Raw genomic sequence first — 22,686 nt, 5'->3', positions numbered from 1 at the left:
CACACACACACACACACACACACACACACACACACACACACACACACACACACACACACACACACACACACACACACACACACACACACACACACACATGACTTCCTAGATAATGCCTTCTTGTCCTTTGTATCTGAACAAACTATTTCCTTGATTCTAAACCCATAAATCCTTTCTGAGGCTTTTTGGACTCAAAACACGAACAGGAACAGCATAGAGTGTGTGTGAGGTTTATTTCTCAGTGTGTGTGTGTGAGTGGGTGACCTCCCTCTTGTTTCCACTTCCAGGTTATCCAGTGCTGAGGAACAAGGTGCAGTTCTCCTCTGAGGGGAAGGTGGCCAACACAGAAGACTGGAACAAATTCATCACAGCCGCAAAGGTCAGTGACCTCATTTCACTGTTTGTAATTTGAAATAATTATGTTTGATGAAACAGGCATGCTGTTGGTTTATAGCACATGTATGAAACACACACACACACACACACACACACTGTTGCATCTTGTTGAGTGTGTGTGTGTTCATGTTCCCCTGCAGACGACTCACAACCCGGAGTGTCAGGACGTCCTGAACTTCATCAGCAGGTGGTGCGGCAGCCTGCCCACGTCCACGTTCGCGTTCCACTGACAGCTGACCTCATGTTAATCCATAGATGCACACGAGGTTTTGTTTTATACTATAGAAATATATTTCTGTTCATTAGCAGCACCTTAATGTCTGTAGGTACTTTACTTTGATATGCAGCGTCCATCTATGCGTTTTGCTGCTGGTCTGCCTCTGCATCAAACTCACCATCATGACTAGAAACCCTCCCTTCTCTCCTCCGCTGACGGCTGAATTCTGCCTCTAGTTTCTGTTTTATAATGTTAATAATGTCCTCTCCAACAGAACTGACTGCTGTAAATTCTCCACTGGTTCATTGTACTTGGCTGGTGATACATTCATTATTATGTTTGTGACATGGAATGTATTTTGTTAAATAAAACATTTTTTGTCTCTTGTGTCTTTGAGATGTTTCCTGTTCCTGTTTTGTGAACAGATGATTTATTCTCTATCTGTTAAAACCCTTTGAAATACCTTCTGATGTGATTAAGCACTATATAAATAAAGGTTGATTGATTTATTGAGTGTGTACAGTCGTCTTTTCAGAATGGTGACTCCCGTCCGCTGTCAGCACTCGACATGTGGATGGTGGTGGGGCTGGAACTCATGTCTAAACCAGAAGGTGTTCTACTGGGAGATCTTGGGCTTCATCAAGAGGATGGTCTCATGAAGACGGTCCGGACTGAGGGCGGACATCACCTCGTTTCCTCTCTGGTGTTGTTTATCGCTAATTTTGTCTCGATGCATCAGACTCCAGCTGACGTGTCTTCAGACGCTGACCTGGGACGATTCCTTTACGTTCAAGTTTAACCAGAACATGAAAGACAAAGACTGTTCATCCAGACGTGAAGGAAAGAAAACAGGACGTCCATTCAAGAAAAGATAATGTACGACTGATGGTTTGAACTTTTTATTAACGTCATAAATGTTACAGCAGGAAACCGCCTCAAATCAAACAACAGGAACCTTTAAAAGAGTTTAATTGTATGTGGAAACTGAAACGACATCAAAGCCAGTTGCTCTGTGAGAAAGTCATTCTTGTGGCTAAACGCTCCAAAACTGGGCTTTATTCTAACCTCAGCACAATAACATCAGGTCATTCTGATACTTTATTTATCATGTTCATCAGAATCGTTTTGTTTGTGAGGCAAAGACACTCATGTGAAAATACATTTCCTCAAGCGTGTTGCATGTTGGTTTATTTTGATCTTCCTAAGATTCATTTTACTGAATTAAGTAAAAAATCTGTACCTGAATCTGCCTCTTCCTGACCAAAGACCCACTGCTGCACAAACTTTATTTAAATCAATCAACACAGTTTTGAAGCCAAATAAATATGGAAAATCCTCCAAATTAACGTGGCAGAGGTGATAAGCTTCAGGTTTTGTAACTAGATTATATTACAGTATTTGATGTTTTGTGCGTCACTGATGTATGAAAACACCGTTGGTGTTTGCTGAACTAAGATCATCCCGTGCAATGTGTGTGTGTGTGTGTGTGTGTGTGTGTGTGTGGTGTAGGCTCGCACTATTGTGTTCACGCTCTTATCTCATCAGAGGAGTTTTATCATTGTCCCGTTAAAGTTCACATGTACGACGGTGTCACACGCCTCACACCACTGAAGAAAAGACGACATTCATGTTTCAGTATTTCAGAACTCGCAGAATATTCAAGAATTAAAACAGCTGTAAGAAAAGAGGAAGAAAGACAAAAAACAGCGAGTAAAGACAAAACTACCTCCTTTATTTAATTGTATTCCCATCAGACACTTTACACAGTTGGAACTTTATTTAAAAAATTGCTTACTTACTTTAGATTAAATAAAATCGGATAATGACATCATGTTCGACTGAAATATAACCTACTAATGGGTGAAACTGTATTCATGCTTTGTCTCATACCGAATAATCTCGCTGGTTCACCCACATTAACAATAAACCTGGAGAAATAAGATCCTGACAATCTGCAAATAACAATGACACATTAAAAAAATCAAAGTCCAACGGGCCTTTGGTTCTATCACCATATTTAAAGCACAAACAAGATGAAAACAGTCAACCACGGAATTTATTCATCTTTACAGATTCCTGTCAGTGGAGTCAGTGTGATTCTTCCATCTGACTTGACAACATAAGTCCCAGAATGCTTCTGGAAAGCCCCATACCGGGGCTGCAGCTCCTGACCCTACATCACAGCCTACTGTGTACATCGCCTCCTTCCCGGCAGAGAAGCTGTACATCAGCGATCAATACCAGCAGCCTGTGTTTAGGGGAAAGGCATTAGGAGGCGATCACTGAGGCTTCCTGCTCTGCTGCAGCTGAACACCATCACCTGGCTGCTGAGGACACGTATGACCGATCCTCACACGCTGCATCCATGTTGGGACATCAGCGACTGAACGTCATCATAACCTCAACGTGTTTTTCAGGAGAAGTGATGAACGTGAACGAAAGTTGGAACTGAGACTCCCCAGGGGTCCCTATTTTATTTTACAGATCAAAAATGTGGATTTCACATTGAGAAACGAAGTTTAGGTCCGAAATCTTCCCCATCATCTGGTTTAAACTCTAATCTGGCGTCTTCTTGTCTCTCTCTGCGTATCAGAACCAGCACCGGTCAGACTGCACAGCTTCTCCTGCTTCTGAAGCAAAGCAGGTGGGAGAAGCCCAACTGTTTCCTGTACTGTTTCACTTTCATACGTGTAAATGTGAACATTATATTTACTGTATTTTGCACCTAAACGCCTTTAATTTTCATCAAAACCGACGGTGCGTCCTATAATCCAGTGCGCCTTATATAAGAATTTTTTAGAATAAGCCATTGGCGCCGTATAGTCCAGTGCGTCTTATAGTGTAGAAAATATTTCCTCATTACTTATGATGTAATTAATCTTTTATTCTAAACCTAAATGATTAACATTTATCTCCAAGTGCATTATGGGCCTTGTGTGCTGGACAGCATTGGACCTCATTAAAACTGTGAATGTGGGCGGATTCCTCATGTGATGATGTCAGAGCGTGAGCCAATGAGAGTCGTGTTAGAGCAGACACATAAACATTGGTGATGCACTCTCATCACGCAAATAATTGAGTTCAAAAGATTTTAAACTTTATGTTGTGATAAATGAATTTTACATCAAAATCAAATCATGATAATTTTAGGACATAAAATTTTAAAGCCGTTCCGACGTTTGCAAACAGCCGTCATCTCCCCAGAATGTGTCTGATGGAGCTGATGAACGGGCGGAGCTGACTGACAGGTGCACACACCTGAGCATCAGGCTCCCACACAAACACTACTGTAATTTATATAATCAATTCATGGGAAAATGAACAAAACATGTATTGAAACCTGTTAGATATTCTGTCAAATAGTACATTTATTTGCTAAATGATGTCTGTGAATTATTCCAACAACCAGTCAAAGCACCCCCAGCTACAGTTGAGTCCACCATCTTAATTCAGTCCATTTTTTGGGTCATTTTCACGATTTTCTCCCCCCCCCCCAGAATTCACTGCTGATTCTCAGTCTCTCTCTTGGCATTCACCGCGTGCCTTAATTGTATGGAGATTTAAATCAAGGTCCGCTGTGAACACGAGGAGAGGCGACCCACATTGTAAAGCGCTCACACGCCCCCCCCCCGGGTCCAGCTCAGCTCATTTTAACATTTTGTCATGTTTCATGCAGCTCAAACATTTCTTCCAGCACTATTTCATTTAATATCTGTTAGTCACTGAGATTCATCCCGACTTTCACCCCACCCCTCACAGGAGAGCTCTGAATGCTCTACTGACGGTTGTTGGTTGTTGTTAATCCTGAATTTCCCTTGGGATCATTAAAGTATCTATCTATCTATCTATCTATCTATCTATCTATCTATCTATCTATCTATCTATCTATCTATCTATCTATCTATCTATCTATCTATCTATCTATCTATCTATCTATCTATCTATCTATCTATCTATCTATCTATCTATCTATCTATCTATCTATCTATCTATCTATCTATCTATCTAATATTTAATATGGTACATTATTCAGCTCTCTGTTTTTCTGCAGTGCTCTGTCACTTCCTGCAGCCTCAGGAAGCCTGAGGAGGATGTCATAAAGATCCATATTCTGTGTGTGTGCGTGTGTGTGTGTGTGTGTGTGTGTGTGTTTGTGTGTGTGCGTGCGTGTGTGTGTGTGTGTGCGTGCGTGCGTGTGTGTGTGTGTGTGTGTGTGTCCATCCATGATAAAGTGTCAAGGATGTCCCGCTGACCTCCACATAATCGGCGACATGCTGAGCCAGCTCCAAGCCAAGGTCAGAATTGACGGCGCGACTGGTTAAAGATCCCGCTACGAAAAATAATGATCAGAAATAGCAGCACACTGGATGTTTGAGTCTAACTGGGACCAGTGCTTTTTAACATGATCTCATGGACATGTTTCTGCAGCATCCAGGCAGCCTCCAGTTATCATTTCTTTCTTGGAGTGAGAATCAGTTTGTACTAAAGGATGTGTTACTCTCTTCTTCTGATTTAAATAACCAGATGGCATTGTGACATTTACAAAGCAGCTCTTCAGTAGAACAAAGCCAATGTTTTTAGGTGGGACAGAAATACATTCACTATATTATCACTATATTATCCTTTAACTCGAACGCTGCTTTCAAAAAAATCATGAAAATGCTTAAAAGTGATGAGGATGCAACTTCAGAAGAAGACACCAGCAGCACTGCGGACCATTAAAACATTATCCTCCATTATCCAGCAGCAGCAGCAGCAGCAGCAGCAGCCATAATGCACGTTCTTATACACCACTGCATTAATGACAGCTGCAGGGAGGAAGGGCTGCTGCTGCTGCTGCTGCTGCTGCTGCTGATGCTGATGCTGCTGTAATTGGACTCTTCATCCCAACATGAGCACACAGTCCTATCATCTCCAAAAAAACATCAGGAATATTCCTCATCCACTTTCTAATTCCTGATCCTGCAGCTGGAGGAATGCAGCAGCTAAAAGGCTCTATGGAAGAGGAAGAGGAGGAAGAGGAGGAGGACAGGAGATGGACCCATCTGCAGTCTCATTAACCTCTGAAATGCTAATGACCCAGATAGCTCATGTAGGCTAAAATGAGGAGGATGGGGGTGGGAGGTGCCTTTGTTGGAGCCAATATTGCCTATTTAATATGTCTACAGCACCTGCACCTACGCGCAATGACGCAAATTAGAATATAATTAATAGTTCCGTGGGCCCGCCACATTACATTACAGTAGATGATGGCCTATAATAAAGATGGTTGTGTTGGTTTAAACCATTAGAACACCAATAATGCAGCAGAAGCTCAGTAGATATGACATCATGTGTGTTCCAGAACGTTTGACTGGGATGTGGGTGTGAGAGCCTCCTGGGCTGAAAGGCAGCAACACAAAAAAGAAAATCCCGCAGGACTCCACGGCTCACTGCGGAGATTACCGCACCAGGTTGAGTGTGGAAACAATACACACACACACACACACACACACACACACACACACACACACACACACACACACACACACACACACACACACACACACACACACACACACACACACACACACACACACACACACACACACACACACACACACACACACACACACACACACACACACACACACACACACACACACACACACATAAGGATTAGATGGATCACCGTGGAGGCCCACGGATTGCGCGTGAAAACCGACCAACAATACCTTTCAGCAGCGGGGCGCGGGGTAAATGGCGCAGCTTTCTTTCTGTTGGCAGCATCAGCGGACAGATTACCGGTTTGATGCAGCCAAAAAACAAACAAACAAACAAAAAACGGTCGGTGGACTGTAAAACACACCCGATGCGTCAGGTTCTGGTCGTCCGGTGATCAATTCTACGCGTTAAACCCACTTGACCTGTGCGCGCAGCGCGGTGCGGTTCTCTGGATGTCCGCGCAGAGGATGCTGAGGATGCGGAGGAAGCGGAGGGATGCTGCAGGGGATGCGGAGGTCGGACCGTCCTTCCTCCACAGCTGAATTTAAAAAAAAGGGGAAAAAAAGATTGATTTTTTTTTTAAACCCCAACTGTTCAATCTGGAAAAAGTCCAAATCCATCCGGGTCTGGAGACGAGCAGCATCCTGAACCTACAGAGAAGGAGGCTCGGTGCTGGTGCGGCAGGAGGTGGATACAGGAGCTAAATGGATGGAGGGAGACAAGTTGGGCGCAGTCAGGGGGAGAGAGGAGAGAGGAGGAGGAGGGGGAGGAAGAGGAGGAGGAGGAGGAGGAGGTGGTCCTTTGAAGAGAGGGAGTCAGATGGCTGACATCCTCAGCTCCAGCTTCAGCTCCCTTCTTTTCATCTTCTGATGATGGAGGGAAGAAATGACGAGGTAGAGATTCTGTCAAAAGAAGTCCGTTTTATTTGGGCTCCTATGGAGCCACGACCATTATCTGTTAACAGGCAGGAAACCAAGAGAAACATGCCCAAATATGGACTGAACTCTCATTAGCAGCAGTTTAACCTCAGTGGGTTCAAGAAACGGTCCATTGTTCACAGCAACAAGGAATTTAATCAAATATGATGTAAAATGAAGAGTTTTTTTTAAATGCTAGGAATGTTTTGTTGGCTCAGACCTGCTAAATACTCAAAATAAAGATATTTCTCTTGTGATGATTGATTTCCTGTTTGCACGTCTTCTAAGCTCCAGTAGATGAGGAGGAAGAACAAGACGAGATGGACCTCATCTCCACCAGATAAATGAACGCTGTATAATTTACTGTTACATTCAAATCTTCATAAACGTGTTCCTTTTGTGAAGCAAAAAGAAAACAAAAAGAAAACAAAGCTCTGAGCTCGTGTTCAGCCAGAAGTTGATAATTCAGGTTGAACCTGAGTTTTGCTTCTGAGGCTGCTCATTTGTAGTTTTGGCGGACCTTCATCTTCAAAAACGAACAGTCAAGGTGAGATGTTCTGGAGACAAAGTGAGAGCAGACTCTGATGGTTTGGACAGGTCCAGAGGAGAGATGGTGAGGACGTTGGTGAACGTCCCTGAGTTAACAGATGCTCCACGGTGTGAACCCTGATCCCCACGCCGCCTTCCTCTTTGGAGCAAAGTGGAGTTACGCACCAGCCTCCTGCATTATTGACGATTCTCACTTTCACACAGGAATAATCAGACACAGAAATTTGTACTTCTTCCAACCTGAGCAGTTTTCCTCTTGGGTTTTTCCATCTGACCATATGGCTCGTCATCTGTCCCCCCACCCACCCCATCCCCCAGCGTACTGGGAACCAGTAGACTAATGGGAGCTGCTGTGTGCTCATTTGACTGCGTCGTTACCAACCATGAAATAATCAGTCTCTATCGAACGGGACCTCATTGTGTCCGACCAACCTCAACACAACTAGTTAGTTTGAACGGTGGAGCGGGTTATATGTGAGGTTTCTGACATTTGTAGATCGTCTGCTGTGAAAATGTTGCACATTTGCACACAAACACACATGAGATTCATCTTCTGTTAACTATCAAAACTAAAAATATGTCATTGATCTAACATGTAGTCATCACTGAATTTGTTTGTTCAGTAGTTTGTCTATTAGTCAACAGTCTCTACATGCAGACCATCATAGGTCAAGCTATCAAAGCAAAGACGTTCCACCATCCTGACGACACAGACAGGTTCAGAGTCCCTGTGAGGACCCTGTCGTTTGTTGGATCATGTGTCACTACCATACTGTACAGACGCTGTCATGAGATCAGTACACAGGGTCTGCCTCACACCGATCCAGTTATTAGTATCTGATTTAACACTGGAAACTCCTTACAATCAACACCAGCTGTGGAGCCTCAGTAGTTTGTGAGTTGTCAACAGAATAGGATTTTCCTCTTCTTCCAATCCACATAGAACTTCTTACCTTCCACACACTCATGAAAACATGTTGAATCTGCTTGATTTCTTGGATGCACCATTATATTTCTGTGTCAGTATTACTGTGAATTATTCTGAGACACATTTGTGAAATATATATTGTAATTTCCCAAATCAGCATTATGTTCTGAATCCAGTTGTCCAAAGTGGTGAAATCTATTTGGTTTATTTTAAAAAAGCATTTAAAAATAATGGAAAATGTGATTCCGATTCAGTTCGTTCAGTGCTGTTAGTTTAGTGCAGGGGTGTCAAACTCATTTTCACCAAGGGCCACATCAGCATCACGGCTGTCCTAAAAGGGCCAGATGTAACTTTTAAATGTAACTAAATGTGATGTAACATAAATGTAACTACTCCTTAATTTGAAATAACTAAATTTATTACTTATTCAAGTTACAAACATGATAGTTACACAGAAAAATGTGTTTGCTTGTTTCTCTGTTATAACATAAAACCTTTTAATTTGTCAGGTTATTAAACCCACAGAACTCCATCAATCAAGGATCAAACTATCAATCAATAAAGAAAAATAACATCAGACACAAGTTAGGACGTTAACTTTAATCAAAATGATTATCAAAGTCAAATGGGCTGAACTACTGCATTGTGGGAAATGTAGTTTTGGACCAAAGCACGCTTGACCTATTTATTTTTAGACACTGACCTTTTATGCCATTGCGGGCCACATAAAATGATGTGGCGGGCCACATTTGACCGCCGGGCCTTGAGTTTGTCACGTGGTTTAGTGAAGCAGTGACGTGTGAGGCTGCGGGTCGTTAGGTAAGGCGTCTGCTAGCAGGCTACGTGGCTAACTGAGCTAGCCTGCGTGGACGGCAGGAGGCGGTCGGCGTCTGCTCGCGGGTCGATGGTCTCCTCCTCCGGGCTCCGGCTGCTGTGGCGTCACCTCGTCAGCAGAGCGATGGGCGACATGGCGACTAAAGCTCAGATGCCGACCCGGGAGACAGCGCTGCCCGGCCGGGGAGACGCCACCAGAGTCTCCGGTGAGGACCGTCCCCCGGTTAGCGTTAGCATGCTAACCCGCAGCAGCGGTACAACTCCACGGGGGACGAGGGGCTGCTGGGGGGCTGGGGGCCGGGGGGCCGGGGGCGTTGGCCGTGGATGTGGGCCCCCACTCGTGCTTCTCTTTACACAGCAGGGTCAGCTAGTGACGCAGGTTCCAGATCAGACGTTACGTGTTCGAACGCGGCCGGTGACGACTATTCATGTTTATAACTGAACATGAATAGTGTGTACTGTAGGTGTACGGTAGGCTGTACCTGTACGCGTTATAACATGAAACCACTGGGAAGGAAGGAAGGCTTAGTTAGTTAGTTAGTTAGTTAGTTAGTTAGTTAGTTGGTTATTCAGAAGTAATCGATCATTAAATCACCCATTTTAAGTTCGGGTTGTTGTAAAACAATGTCAAAATGAAACAAGGTAATAACAGACTGCAATATCCCGCGACACCCCTTAATTAAAATTTTTACCCTGACCTACTTTAATAGATCAGGGTCATTGAATAATAGATCCATGATCCAACATGTTACTGGTGCATTCTGTTTGTCATGAGGCTTCACAGATGTGTACCTGACAAGAAGAAGAAGAAACACTTTATTGATCCCCTCGGGGAAATTACGTTTGTCACTCAGGTGTACATTTGTTACATTTGTTACATTTGTTACATTTGTTACAAGGTATAGAAGTGAAAATGTAACTTTGACCTAGTTTTTCAAGGTCAAGGTTGTGATCTTATTTCCATCCCCTTGCCTCGCTGAATATAACGCCTTTTGTTTCGTCGTTCTATCTTACCCGGTTCCTGAGATGTGAGTAAAAATATTTCAGGATAGAAAATATTTCAGACCAGAGATGATGAACAGAACTGTGGTGAGACCAGCGATGTTGTTTGGTCTGGAGACAGTGTCCCTGAGGAAAAGACAGGAGACAGAGCTGGAGGTAGCAGAGATGAAGATGCTGAGGTTCTCTTTGGGAGTGACCAGGATGGATAGGATCAGGAATGAGTCCATCAGAGGGACAGCACATGTTAGAGGTTCTGGAGATAAAGTCAGAGAGGCCAGACTGAGATGGTTTGGACATGTCCAGAGGAGAGATAGTGAATATATTGGTAGAAGGATGCTGAGTTCTGAACTGCCAGGCAGGAGGCCTAGAGGAAGACCAAAGAGGAGGTTTATGGATGTAGTGAAAGAGGACATGAAGGTAGTTGGTGTGAGAGAAGAGGATGAGAAGACAGGGTTAGATGGAGGACACTGATTGGCTGTGGAGACCCCTGAAGGGAAAATCCCAGAGGAAAAGAAGTAGAAGACCAGAGCACTAGCTTTGATCTATGGTCTTACTCACATTGGCTTTCTCCCTCATCTTTCTATCTGGACAAAAGTTGAAATTTGACCTTGACCAGGTTTTTTCAAGGTCATCCTCTCTTTTTCATCCCCTTTGCTGCCTGAGTCATGTGCTTTTTGTTTCATCTTTCTATCTGCAACGGTTGTAAAGATACAGTGCCTTGCGAAAGTTCTGGGGTGGGGGGGGGGCAATACTTTCGCAAGGCACTGTATTTGGTGGACGGATGGATGAACACACAAACATTGACAATTACACACTGCATTGTGGGATCAGATTTAATTATAGTTAGCCTAGTCATTAATGTGACCTTAATTTAAAGACATTGAAAAATAATAATCATCTTGTTTGCTGCCCCTGGTTCAATCCCAGCATCTGCAGCCCTACGGGACACAAGCCAGTGTCAATTGTAGGCCGGCCCCAAGCCTGGGTAAATTCAGAGGGTTGAAGCAGGAGGAGCATCCAGCATAAAAAATACTTTGTCCAACAAATATGAGCATTCATTTAACATGGGAAATGATGACATGCTATGGCGACCCCTATCGGGACAAGAAGAAAGGAAGCTTTATTGATACGTAATTTTACGACTAAGATTAAACATCAGTATTGACATTTAATCCACACATCTGTTGATTTGTTTATTCATTCTGGGGGATAATTATCAGTTTAACACGTAGACGACGTACACGAAAGTGTGAATTGTGTGAAATAGTTTTTCGTGTGTATAAACTGAGCTGGCATTTGGGACATTTGGCTCCAATCTGCCCCCTCTCCACTAGAAGTGAGGGTGCAGAGTCCTGGCACACGATGAATAGGTTTGTACTGGCAGTGAACACACACACACACACACACACACACACACACACACACACACTCTGTCACACACCCTCATCAGTAAATAGCGAAAGACGACACAAACTAGTTGGTGAAGATATCCTGACTCAGTTCAAGTTGGGTTCAGTTTTGTGGAGTTGCAGTGAAATGCTGAGGTGACAGGAGTGGACCGTTAGAGTTAAGGTTTATGATGGAGAGATTTGTTTGATTCAAGTTGCGAGTTGTTTGATTCAAAATTTACCTCGGGTAAAATTTTGGGTAATTGGGTTTGGCTTGGGGAGCAAGGGTGGGGGAACGAAGGGATTAGAGGAATGGGAATCTACCACAGAAGGATGATATGGATGGATGGATGGATGGATGGATGGATGGGTGGACGGATGGGTTGAGGCAAGGTGACAGGCATGTTGCAGCATGGCCAGAGCTTGTGGAGAACGCTGACACAGTCGACAGAGATGAAGAAAGGGCGAGGGAGTAGACAGGAGTGGACTAGCCATGCCTGCAGTGGAGAGACTTGGCAACGCTTCCCTTCCTTTGTCTGCGTGGCTCAGGGCGACATCGCCAGAGGAAATCAAGAAACGTCCAGTCGCTGTGGTTCTGGAGGATGAGCTGTGCTTCGTCTGCGAAAAAGAGAAGAACTTCTTTGGAAACAAGGATGGAAACCAAAAACAGGCCCTCGATGGAACCCAAAATGCAGTCGGATGGTTTTCTCTTTCGGAGCGGTATTCGCTGTTGGAACCGTTGGACCCAAACTGCTTTCACAGACAGAGTGATAAATTGACTTCTAATTGTAACGATGTCCAGAAATGATTTGATTTCCTTTGAATAAGCAAACATGTCTGAACTAGATCAGGATAGATCTAGTCTGGATGCTGCCAGATGACGGCTAAGCCTGCAGCAAGCAAGAGGTTTGTGGAAGATTGCTAGCTGGCCTCTTTGACCGGTTTGACCACATTTATTCAGTTTCCTGACAGCAATGAGAGGAAAATGGTTTTGTACCAGTTTAACTGCTAACTCTAAAGAGATTAAATGTCTGTTGTATGTCAACATGGTGTTTGGTTTTATCTTGAAACCAAAAGCACATGAAGGATGTGAAGCAGGCCGGAGCCCTGAAGCAGGTAAATCCCTGTTGTTGGACCGGTTTGACTAGCTATAGCCTGTCGATTTGCTTGACTTTCAAAAAGAGCCATTCGCTTTGAGATACTGAACTGGATTGTACATAGAATGACACATGACTGGTTTTACTGTCAGGAACTAGTCGTAGATGTTCTGTAGATGAACAGGTAGTTTGCCCAGCTGTCTTTGTATAGAGTAGATCAACACCAGGCAGGCGTGAGGAAGTTATTTCCTGGTTAAAGGGTTCAGTCAGCCCCAGTGCCGTTGGGTGTGATTGAGTATGGACATGCGTGCGGGTGAATGTGGACGTGGATTTGCTCTACTACACTCAGCAGTGATGTCCCAGTGTCTCCTGTATTGACTGTGGATCCAGGTCAAAAATGAACCCGTGACAGATTTCAGCGACTAGCAGGGGGTAGCAACACTTTGTCTGTTTGTATGGAAGCTGAAGAGGAAACGAGCCAACAAGTTACTTCATTCATTTCCTGAGTGAACAGTTTCCTGATGATCACATGATCACAGTTACTGCTTTTAGTTGTCTTTAGTACAACATGATCATTTCACAATGAATGTCCTCAGTGAGAGTAAAGACAATAAAGCAGGATTTTGTTTTGGGGTCTTATTGTAGTGTATCAGCAACTTCACTACCAGTGTTTTTGGATTTTGAAGCTTTAACCTGTTTTCTGAAGTCGGTGTCAGAACCTGAATAATGTGACTGCATTCTTTGGAAAACAACCCGACAGAAGAAATGGGCGTGGAGAACCTTCTGTTAAGTCGGTGTAAGAACTTTGACAGTGATATGCTAACTAACATTAGCCTAAGACACTATATATTTACTGTTGCTTGCAGCGCTTCTAGCTGCTCTGATCTCTCATTGGTCATGAAGGTCTTGCTCTATTTACATTGAAATTGTAACTTTCTACTTCTAGTAAATATTCTCCTCTTTGATTTTTAGACATGAAGCTGTGAAATGAAATTAAGTGGAGGGGAGAGAACTCTGACTCCCCTCTTGACTTTCCACAGATCCTCCATAATATTGTCCCCGCAAATACAAAACTCTTGACATATCCTGTATTACCAGTCATAGTTGATTTAACCCTCACACACACACACACACACACTCACACTCACACACACACACACACACACACACACACACACACACACACACACACACACACACACACACACACACACACACACACACACACACACACACACACACACACACACACACACACAGATGGTAGAAGACAGCAGTGAGGCCTAATGAAGAAGTTGTTCTCATTACAGCCGACACAGATGTGTTCAGACATCCAGCAGCTGTTTGTTAATTAGGAGGTATAAAATGATATTATTACAGTTTGCAGTGAAATGTGTCATTTAACATGCAGGATTTGCAGAGGATCATATAAATATCAGGGCTGATATTGTGCTAATAAGACTGCAATTTCAGGATATCGAGTTTATTGTGAAAAGTAAAGTTGTTTTTTGGCACCTGCTTCTGTTAACCGCTCGCTGCAGCTAATTTAAGACCCAGAATCCTCTGGGCCAGCTGTGTTGGCTCCGTTTATATAAACTGCTCACAGCGACTCCAGCTGCAGTCCAACTCACCATTAATTCTGTGAGCTGTAGCTGCTGGCGATTAACCAACCACTACTGATTTCAGATGGTTAACAGTCACCATATTGTGGACTACTTCCTGATTGATTTTGCAAACCTCACGGGATACAATCAGTTATTGGAGAACGTGAGCAGATTATTTCATAGTAAAAAATCATAAATTGATTTCCAACGTTGTTCATAATGATAATAATAATAAGTAGAACTTTTAACTTTAAGCACCATTATCAATTGGCTATCACATTAACAATAATAGCAGATTTTGTTGGCGGGGGGGGTCATACTAAAGGTGATTCATGTACATAATGACCCAGTAGTGATGTAGTAGTGATGTAGTAAATGTACTTGTCTCACACCTCACGTCATGCAGAAACAACATGTTTTTTAAAGCAAGAGCTGAGGTACTTCAGCCTTCATGACGTGTGAGTTATTAATAATGTTAAAATGACTGCAGTCAAAGGGAGGAGCCAAAAAACTGACCAATCACAGCAGATCATGTGTCATCCGTTAAAATCCAGACGTTTCGCAGGCAGTCCTCAAGCTGTAATCATAATTGGTCCTGGAGGTTGTTCGTAAGTTGAATTGTATGTTAGTTATTATTTATTTAAGTTCAGTCGATAATCTTTATGTCAGTTACAGGACATAAAAAGAAAACATCCATCCATCCATTGTCAACCGCTTCATTCGCTGTAGCGGGTCACGTGGAGCTGGGGTGGGGGAACCTTCGGGCGCGACGTCAGTGCACCGCAGAGCCACACAGAGACACAGACAAACGCACACTCACACACTACGGGCAATTTGGAATGGCCAATTGACCTGAAGCACATGTTTTTGGAGGTGGGAGGAAGCAGGAGAACCCGGAGAGAACCCACACAGACACTGGGAGAACATGCAAAGTCCACACAGAGCGGGATGCAAACACGGAACCGCCTCGCTGTGCGGCGACAGCGCTACCCACTGCACCACTCTGCCGCTCTAAAACAAAACAATGATATAAATTACTGTAGTACCGTAATGTAACTGAACATCTCTACCTCTGCTGAATGAAGTTTCTCCTGGGGGGTGTAGAGGCTCAGCCCAGCATTAATCCACTGAGGTGTTCCACCAAAAGTCAGACACGCCCCTTCATGCTTGATGACTCTGTTTGATTTCCATTAAGTTTCTGAGTTAATTCCACCAATAGTTAACATCAAATAGAAAAACATTCAGAGTTCAGGAAGACGACCCGTCAATAATTAATAAAATAAGAACTAACAGCAGGTAGTGACAGTTTTCCTGCCGCTAGTCAATAGTCTACATTACTGCTCTAACTTTCAACCTGACCTTAGTTGTCTTCAGTCTCCATGTTGCTGGACGTCTCCATGAACAGAAATGCATTGTGGGTTAGCTTCCTGCTCAGAAGTTCACTAAGATTTGGAGAAAAGAAGGACTAAACGCTGTCGATGACGCCAACAGGAAAGAAGAAAAGACCACATGAAGTCTGACATCAGAGCAAACTGTTCACTGACTCTGAGATTTACTGAGTCACTTAACATCGTGTGTGAAATCTGAATCTATGGGGTGTTAATGTTGCGCTGCTCAGCAGGGGTTGTGGCAGAAAGGGGAACTGCAGTAGTCGGATGTGGCTGCATGCGATTGTTCGTATCTGAGAATGTTCGTAAGTCAGATGTTCGTATCTTGAGGACTAGCTGTAATCATGAAATAATCATGACTGTAACACCATTGTGCTTGTAGCCGTTTAAATGAAGTAGTTTCGCAACACTAGTGAAACCACATTTATTAACCCTGTGGTGCCCGTTCAACATTCTATGTGTAAAGTTGACTTTTCTGTCTATGCAGGCGCCACATGTGGGGAAAAATTACACATTTAACTCAATAATACCTCATAAATCAGAAGACTTAAATTCCTTGAGTCAACAACAATTCATACTGAGATTGTTTACATGTGTGTAATTAATAGTTCATGAAGCACTGCATGAAGGTGGTTAACTCCACCAATAGTTAATATCTATTTGATGTTAACTATTGTTGGAGTTAACTTAGAAACTTAATGGAAATCAAACAGAGTCACCTTGGTGCTGATTGGACTGTTCTGGATCAGACTGTTGATCATGATTACACAGTCCTCTAAGTATTGGATAAAATTATGACTTACAAAAAAAATTAGCATTTAAAACATTTTGTATTTATTCGGGTGGAATTTCTTTTATGTTAAACGTCTTGACTCTGTTTCATCAGGAGCAGATCCAGTACTTTCACACCACCTTATCAGGGTGTAAATGATGGTCTGTTCTGCTCGTCTATCCGCTGATCAGGAGGCTCTGGTGTCACACACCTGTATCAGTCCTTCCATGTGGTATTCAGTGAGTGTACCGTGGCTCACACTCCTCAGCACCTGTACCTTTGTGCAGCGACCACGAGGGATTCCAGTGAAGGAGCGTGTGCGTATCACCCCATCAGTGCAGTTCTTTGTTGTTTACACAGTCGCCTGATAACCTTGACGGGCAAAGTGACGGTCGTTTGGGAGGAGAACGTGAGCGACATGGCAGATGAGGGAAGTCAGCGGAGGAAGGAGGAGAGGCAGAGATGAAAAGATAGAGGCAGAGATAGCGAGGCGGAGAGGTTAATTGTGTTGTCGCTCAGGCATTCAATGTCAGCGCTGTTTCGTCTAAAGGCACCGATAATTCAACAGGTTGAAAGGTTGGTTTGCTTGAATCAGACGAGAGTTTGATGATGGTTGCATTGAGTCTGTCAATAGGAACATTTTTCCTATTGATTTTGCACAGACTTTATTTCAGTGAATGTCTTTCGTATAGAGACGTAACGCAAAGCGTCTCGTCAGTCCATTGTTAGCATAGTGCAAAGTGCATGAAGTGTTCTTTCCGTGTCTGGGCTGAGGAGTTCTTTTCTAGCTGCAGCTTGAAAAGATGATGTAACTCTTAATTTGATTTCCCAAATGTTCTGCCAAGAATCACACTTTTACAGGTAGTCCTCAAGATACGAACATCTGACTTATCAACATTGGTAGATATGAACTACCGAGTTCTGCCATGTCCAGCTACCGTAGTTCCCCTTTCTGCCACTGCCCCCTCTGAGCAGTGTAACATTAACACCCCATAGATTCAGATTTCACACACCATGTTAAGTGACTCAGTAAATCTCAGACTGAGTGAACAGTTTGCTCTGATGTCAGACTTCATGTGGTCATTTGGTCTTTCCTGTGTCACCTGCAGCGTTTAGTCGTTTTTGTTGAGAACATGTCACGTACATAAGTGTAGTGTTTACCGGGGTTGGAGGGGTCATGTGTTCTAAAGATGACTCTTGTCATTTTCCTTATCTCAGTCTTGTTAGTTTCTATTCATTTCAGTGTCTAGTATCCAGAATCGCATAATTCAGGTTGTGTTTGTCAGCGACACATGATGGAATAACATGTCCTCTATATTTTTATTTTTCACATTTTTGCACATTAACAAGATCATTATAGATGTTTTAATTTGTTGCGTGTCTACTATTTATTTTAAGTTAACAGGATACTTCATACATTAGGGTGCATATTACATTTTAAGGAAACCATGATGCACATATGTAACATCATTGAATGAATCTATCCACACCCAATTAAAGATCCGTCATTAAAACAACCAGCCCAACCACCATCAGCACCCAATCCAAGTGTGAACACTGCTAATTTAAAGAGATGTACAGATGAGCTTTAACTTTAGAGTCATGTCGTCCTCCTAGCAACCAGACACAAAAGACACAATACGTCTCAACAGCAACATCCACCTTTTTAGTTTGAAACCCGTTGAATTTATTAAAACACACACATTTATTTATGTCCTGTGTGTTGTGAGACGAGCAGCAGAACAATAAGGATAACGCTGATGGTAATAATGATGGCTGGTAATAAAAACCATGATGGCAATCACACAAGCAAATTGAGAGTCTCAGATGGAGGGCGAGAGAAACATCGTAGCAGGAGAAATAGTTGGAGGGGGGTGGAAAAGGATGTAAAGGGAGGATGATAACAAGGGGGGGGCAGGGGGAAGATGAAGCAACCAGGCAATCAGAGAGAGAGAGAGAGATGGGAGGAAGGGGGAAGGTTACTTTGTAGATTTAATTGCGTAGCCGTTGAGGCAATCTTTTCTGCGAATGTGTGTCGACTCCTCAATATACCCTCACCAGACATTAGCTGCAGTCGTCCATTCATCACTGTCAGGTCTGGAGCTCCGGGGGGAGGGGAGGTGCTCTGGATGTTCAGGCCAGGTCGTAGCTCCTCTCCTCAGCAGGGGAGCTGGAGGCTCCAGATGGATGTAGGGGTTTAAATTTACAGAAAGTTGGGGAGAGAAATGGATGACAATGGGAAAGTAGTAGTAGTATTAGTTTGGTAAAATTTCAATCTACAGTCAAACTCAAATCTGTTTGTGACTGGATTATAAATCAAACATTTCTCCATTTAAAATAAAATAATTTTAATCCGTTCCAGCCTTGTAAAACAGCCCCAAATCCCCAAAATTATGAAAAAACAAAACACCTCTTATTAACCAATAGACATGCAGACTTTACCTGTGTATTATTAATTATATATGTTACGTAAACATGGATAAAATATGAAAAAGACACGCAAAAGTCAGGAGAAGACACGATGATGATCCATCCGCCAACACTTGGGAAAGAACGAGATCTGGTCTCACCCATGTCGTATCCATCCGCCAACACGCGGTAAAGAACGAGATGCGGTCTCACTGATGTTGTGTCCACCCACCAACACGTGGTAAAGAACGAGATGCGGTCTCGCTGATGTTGTGTCCACCCACCAACACGTGGTAAAGAACGAGATGCGGTCTCACTGATGTTGTGTCCATCCACCAACACGTGGTAAAGAACGAGATGCGGTCTCACTGATGTCGTATCCATCCACCAACATGCGGTAAAGAACGAGATGCGGTCTCACTGATGTTGTGTCCATCCACCAACACGTGGTAAAGAACGAGTTGCGGTCTCACTGATGTCGTATCCATCCACCAACACGTGGTAAAGAACGAGATGCGGTCTCACTGATGTCGTATCCATCCACCAACACGTGGTAAAGAACGAGATGCGGTCTCACTGGTGTTGTGTCCATCCACCAACACCAGCTCCAGGTGGAACTGGTTGTGTGTGTCATGTCCTTGATAAGACACACTGGTGAATGGTTTGGAGTCCAGCCCGTCCACCATGGTGGATCAGACTGGACCACCAATGGAGAGATTGCTGTCATTCATTGAGCGTTTTACCGTTTTAGCTTCTGTCTCTGGTTCACATTGAGTCTGATCATAAAACAAACCAGTGAGGGAACCTGCTCTTTTATCACCATTTCAAAGGTTTAAAGAATGAATAGATTTCATGACAAATCAATGGAAGCTACAAGAAACGTGGTGCTCATGGCTGTCCTGGTGGTTCAGGGAGTGACCTGGTGTCTCCAGGTGTTCCTGTGAAGACATGCTGTGATTCTGGGATGTGTTCTAACATGCTTGGTGACCTGATCTGACCAGAGCCTGACTCAGCTCTGGTTTGAGAGTGGATGTGAAGATATTTCGTCCCCTGGTCGATGCTGCACTGGTAGAAAGTGGTCAGACGGACCTTGAATGAATCATTAATCTACTTTTAATCGTCTGATGAAGTCTTTTGGTTGTTTTTTATTTTTTTCCTTGTAAATTAATTAATTTTTGCTAACCTGTTTATTTATGACGGCAGATAAAACAGCAGCGACCCTGCAAGCATCACACACCAGCCTGAAAGGAAATAGAGCAGCACTAATGGAGGTGTGTGTGTGTGTGTGTGTGTGTGTGTGTGTGTGTGTGTGTGTGTGTGTGTGTGTGTGTGTGTGTGTGTGCACGCGTCTGTCCTTAAACCCTGTCACAATAATAAGTCTGATCATAAAACAAGCCTTGATCATGGTGACATCTGTGGCAAGACACACACACACACACACACACACACACACACACACACACACACACACACACACACACACACACACACACACACACACACACACAGCGGAGTGTCTAGTTGTGTGACGTCAAGCGTCCTGAAACGCTTTCCAGCCTCTCGTACGTCATTCTCCCATCAAATAGAAGAAAATGACTGTCCAGCACCAACAATCAAAAACTGTTTTCTGTCAGCCTGTGGTTGAAATGAAATGAATTTTATCTAGAAAACACACACACACACACACACACACACACACACACACACTACCATACAGGGTTAAACACTGCTGAGAAAATACCAACGGCTGGAGTCTCACAAATATACGGCTGCCTTCGACCTCGCACGAGAATATGAATTTAATTAAACAGCCAGAGACGTTGTTATCATTCCCACAGAAATGAAGGCAGCCATGGGAACAGGCATTTCAAAGGAGCTGCATGGAATAATTACTCCCCAGAGAAATGCCTATATATGTGTAGAATGTGTGTGTGTGTGTGTGTGTGTGTGTGTGTGTGTGTGTGTGTGTGTCAAAGAGAGGATAACTAAAGTCAAAACAAATGTTTTTGAAATGCTGTTAATTTTTTATCTCCTGTGTTTGGGAAACGAGTCATCCTTCATCGTAGCCTCAAGCAGTCTGCATTTTTGGTCTTCTTGGACTCTTTACTTGCTGGAAGGAAGAGTTTCCGTACGTAAATGAAGTGACGGAGCTTCCTGGACTGATTTTTGACTCACTATAGTGACAGTGGTGTTTATGGTCGTGCTCACAGGTGTGGCCGACCATCCGGTCGTCCTCGCTGCGCGACGGTGACTGATTGATGCAAATGAGGTCCAGCTGATGGCAGGTAGAGCAGGTACACAGACGTGTTGGTGAAAAGGTGTGGCTTTCATTGTCTTCTATTTAGAATTCTCCAGAATTAAATGTGTGTGTGTGTGTGTGTGTGTGTGTGTGTGTGTGTGTGTGTGTGTGTGTGTGTGTGTGTATGTATGTAAGTGTGTGTGTGTGTATTCACGTTCAAGGGCTCCTCTGTCTCTGGAAGATCAGTAGGAAACAAAGACAGTCTGCTTAATGCCTCTTTTTTATTCTTAACCATACTACACACATACACACACACACACACACACACACACAAACATACGTACACTGAGATAAACAATTTAAATGCAAATGTCACAGGGGAAAGACAATATGTCCAGACAGAATACTAATGAGAGAGAGAATGTGTGTGTGTGTGTGTGTGTGTGTGTCTGTAATATTTGCCGTGAGGGACCAGTAAAGGCAAGTTCTGACTGGATGCACACACACACACACACACACACACACACACACACACACACATAGAATACTGCTGGGGATGTTTCTGTATCCACATTAAACACAGGATGTTAAATGTCAAAAACATTTGCTTCATGTTGATTGGCCGGTCCTAATTGCCCGTAGGAGTGAATGTGTGTGTCCATGGTTGTCTGTGTGTGTGGCTCCGCGGTGCACTGGCGTCGTGCCCGGAGTGTCCCCCGCCTCACGCCCTAAGCCAGCTGAGACAGGCTCCAGCTCCCCGTGACCCGCTGCGGCGGAAAATGAATGAATGAATGAATGTTAAATTCCAGTGGTTCTTTACTGACTGATTCTTTTGGGATTGGATCAGTTCAAACCAGTCCTTCAGGCTGGTCTGAACAACGGGCTCCAATGACGAGGATTTCCATGTGAATGTTAGCATTCTGCAATGCTTTGAAAAATCCTTTAGCCTGAGAAGCTAGTTCTCCTCCTCGGACTGAACAGTCACCTGATTGGAAGAAGCAATGACAAACTGCGAGGCGCTGTAGATATGTCGTACCGGGTCAAGAAAAGAGAAATAATCACAGTTACAAAGAAAATTTGTCAAAAATTATATGTAGAGTAGAACCTGGAGGTATGGTTTAATCTGTTCTGTGACTGAACTCGTAAGTCTAACACATTGTCTTCATTTAAAATAACAAATTATTTTAATCCGTTCCAGCCTCGTGGAAAAGCCCCAAACCCCTCAAATTAAGAAAAACAAACATGTTTTTTATCAACCAATAGACACGCAGATCCAAAGAGATGTGCTGGGACCAGTGAAGACCAGGAGCTGTTAGACCATTAGGTGCCACTCTTTGTTGGACTCGGACCTGTGTGCACGACACTGATTGGACGGTTTTCACACATTTCGCTGCTTTGCGTGTCAAAGTGTCTCACACCTAACACCGACATGACGCAGATAGCACAGCTGCACTGGACTGAT

At 43.5% G+C, this 22,686-nt stretch overlaps 2 protein-coding genes across 2 annotated transcripts in view; both read left to right on the top strand.

The window, feature by feature from the left end:
* Positions 1-1,009, top strand: part of ift172 (intraflagellar transport 172) — a 29,996-nt gene extending 28,987 nt beyond the window's left edge. Inside the window, exons 47-48 of the mRNA XM_068342089.1 lie at positions 288-379; positions 537-1,009. Of these exons, the coding sequence (XP_068198190.1) occupies positions 288-379; positions 537-626 (182 nt within the window). The 3' untranslated portion in view covers positions 627-1,009. The remainder of the gene's footprint in view (positions 1-287; positions 380-536) is intronic.
* An 8,183-nt stretch (positions 1,010-9,192) lies between these two features.
* The window catches only part of msraa (methionine sulfoxide reductase Aa), a 30,626-nt gene continuing 17,132 nt past the window's right edge, over positions 9,193-22,686 (top strand). Inside the window, exon 1 of the mRNA XM_068342628.1 lies at positions 9,193-9,531. Within this exon, the coding sequence (XP_068198729.1) occupies positions 9,396-9,531 (136 nt within the window). The 5' untranslated portion in view covers positions 9,193-9,395. The remainder of the gene's footprint in view (positions 9,532-22,686) is intronic.

The sequence above is a fragment of the Antennarius striatus genome, chromosome 19 (genome assembly GCF_040054535.1).
Source record: "Antennarius striatus isolate MH-2024 chromosome 19, ASM4005453v1, whole genome shotgun sequence".
In the NCBI taxonomy this organism is placed as follows: domain Eukaryota; kingdom Metazoa; phylum Chordata; class Actinopteri; order Lophiiformes; family Antennariidae; genus Antennarius; species Antennarius striatus.
Note: the sequence above shows the minus strand (reverse complement) of the source record. Positions and strands in the feature narration are given on the sequence as shown.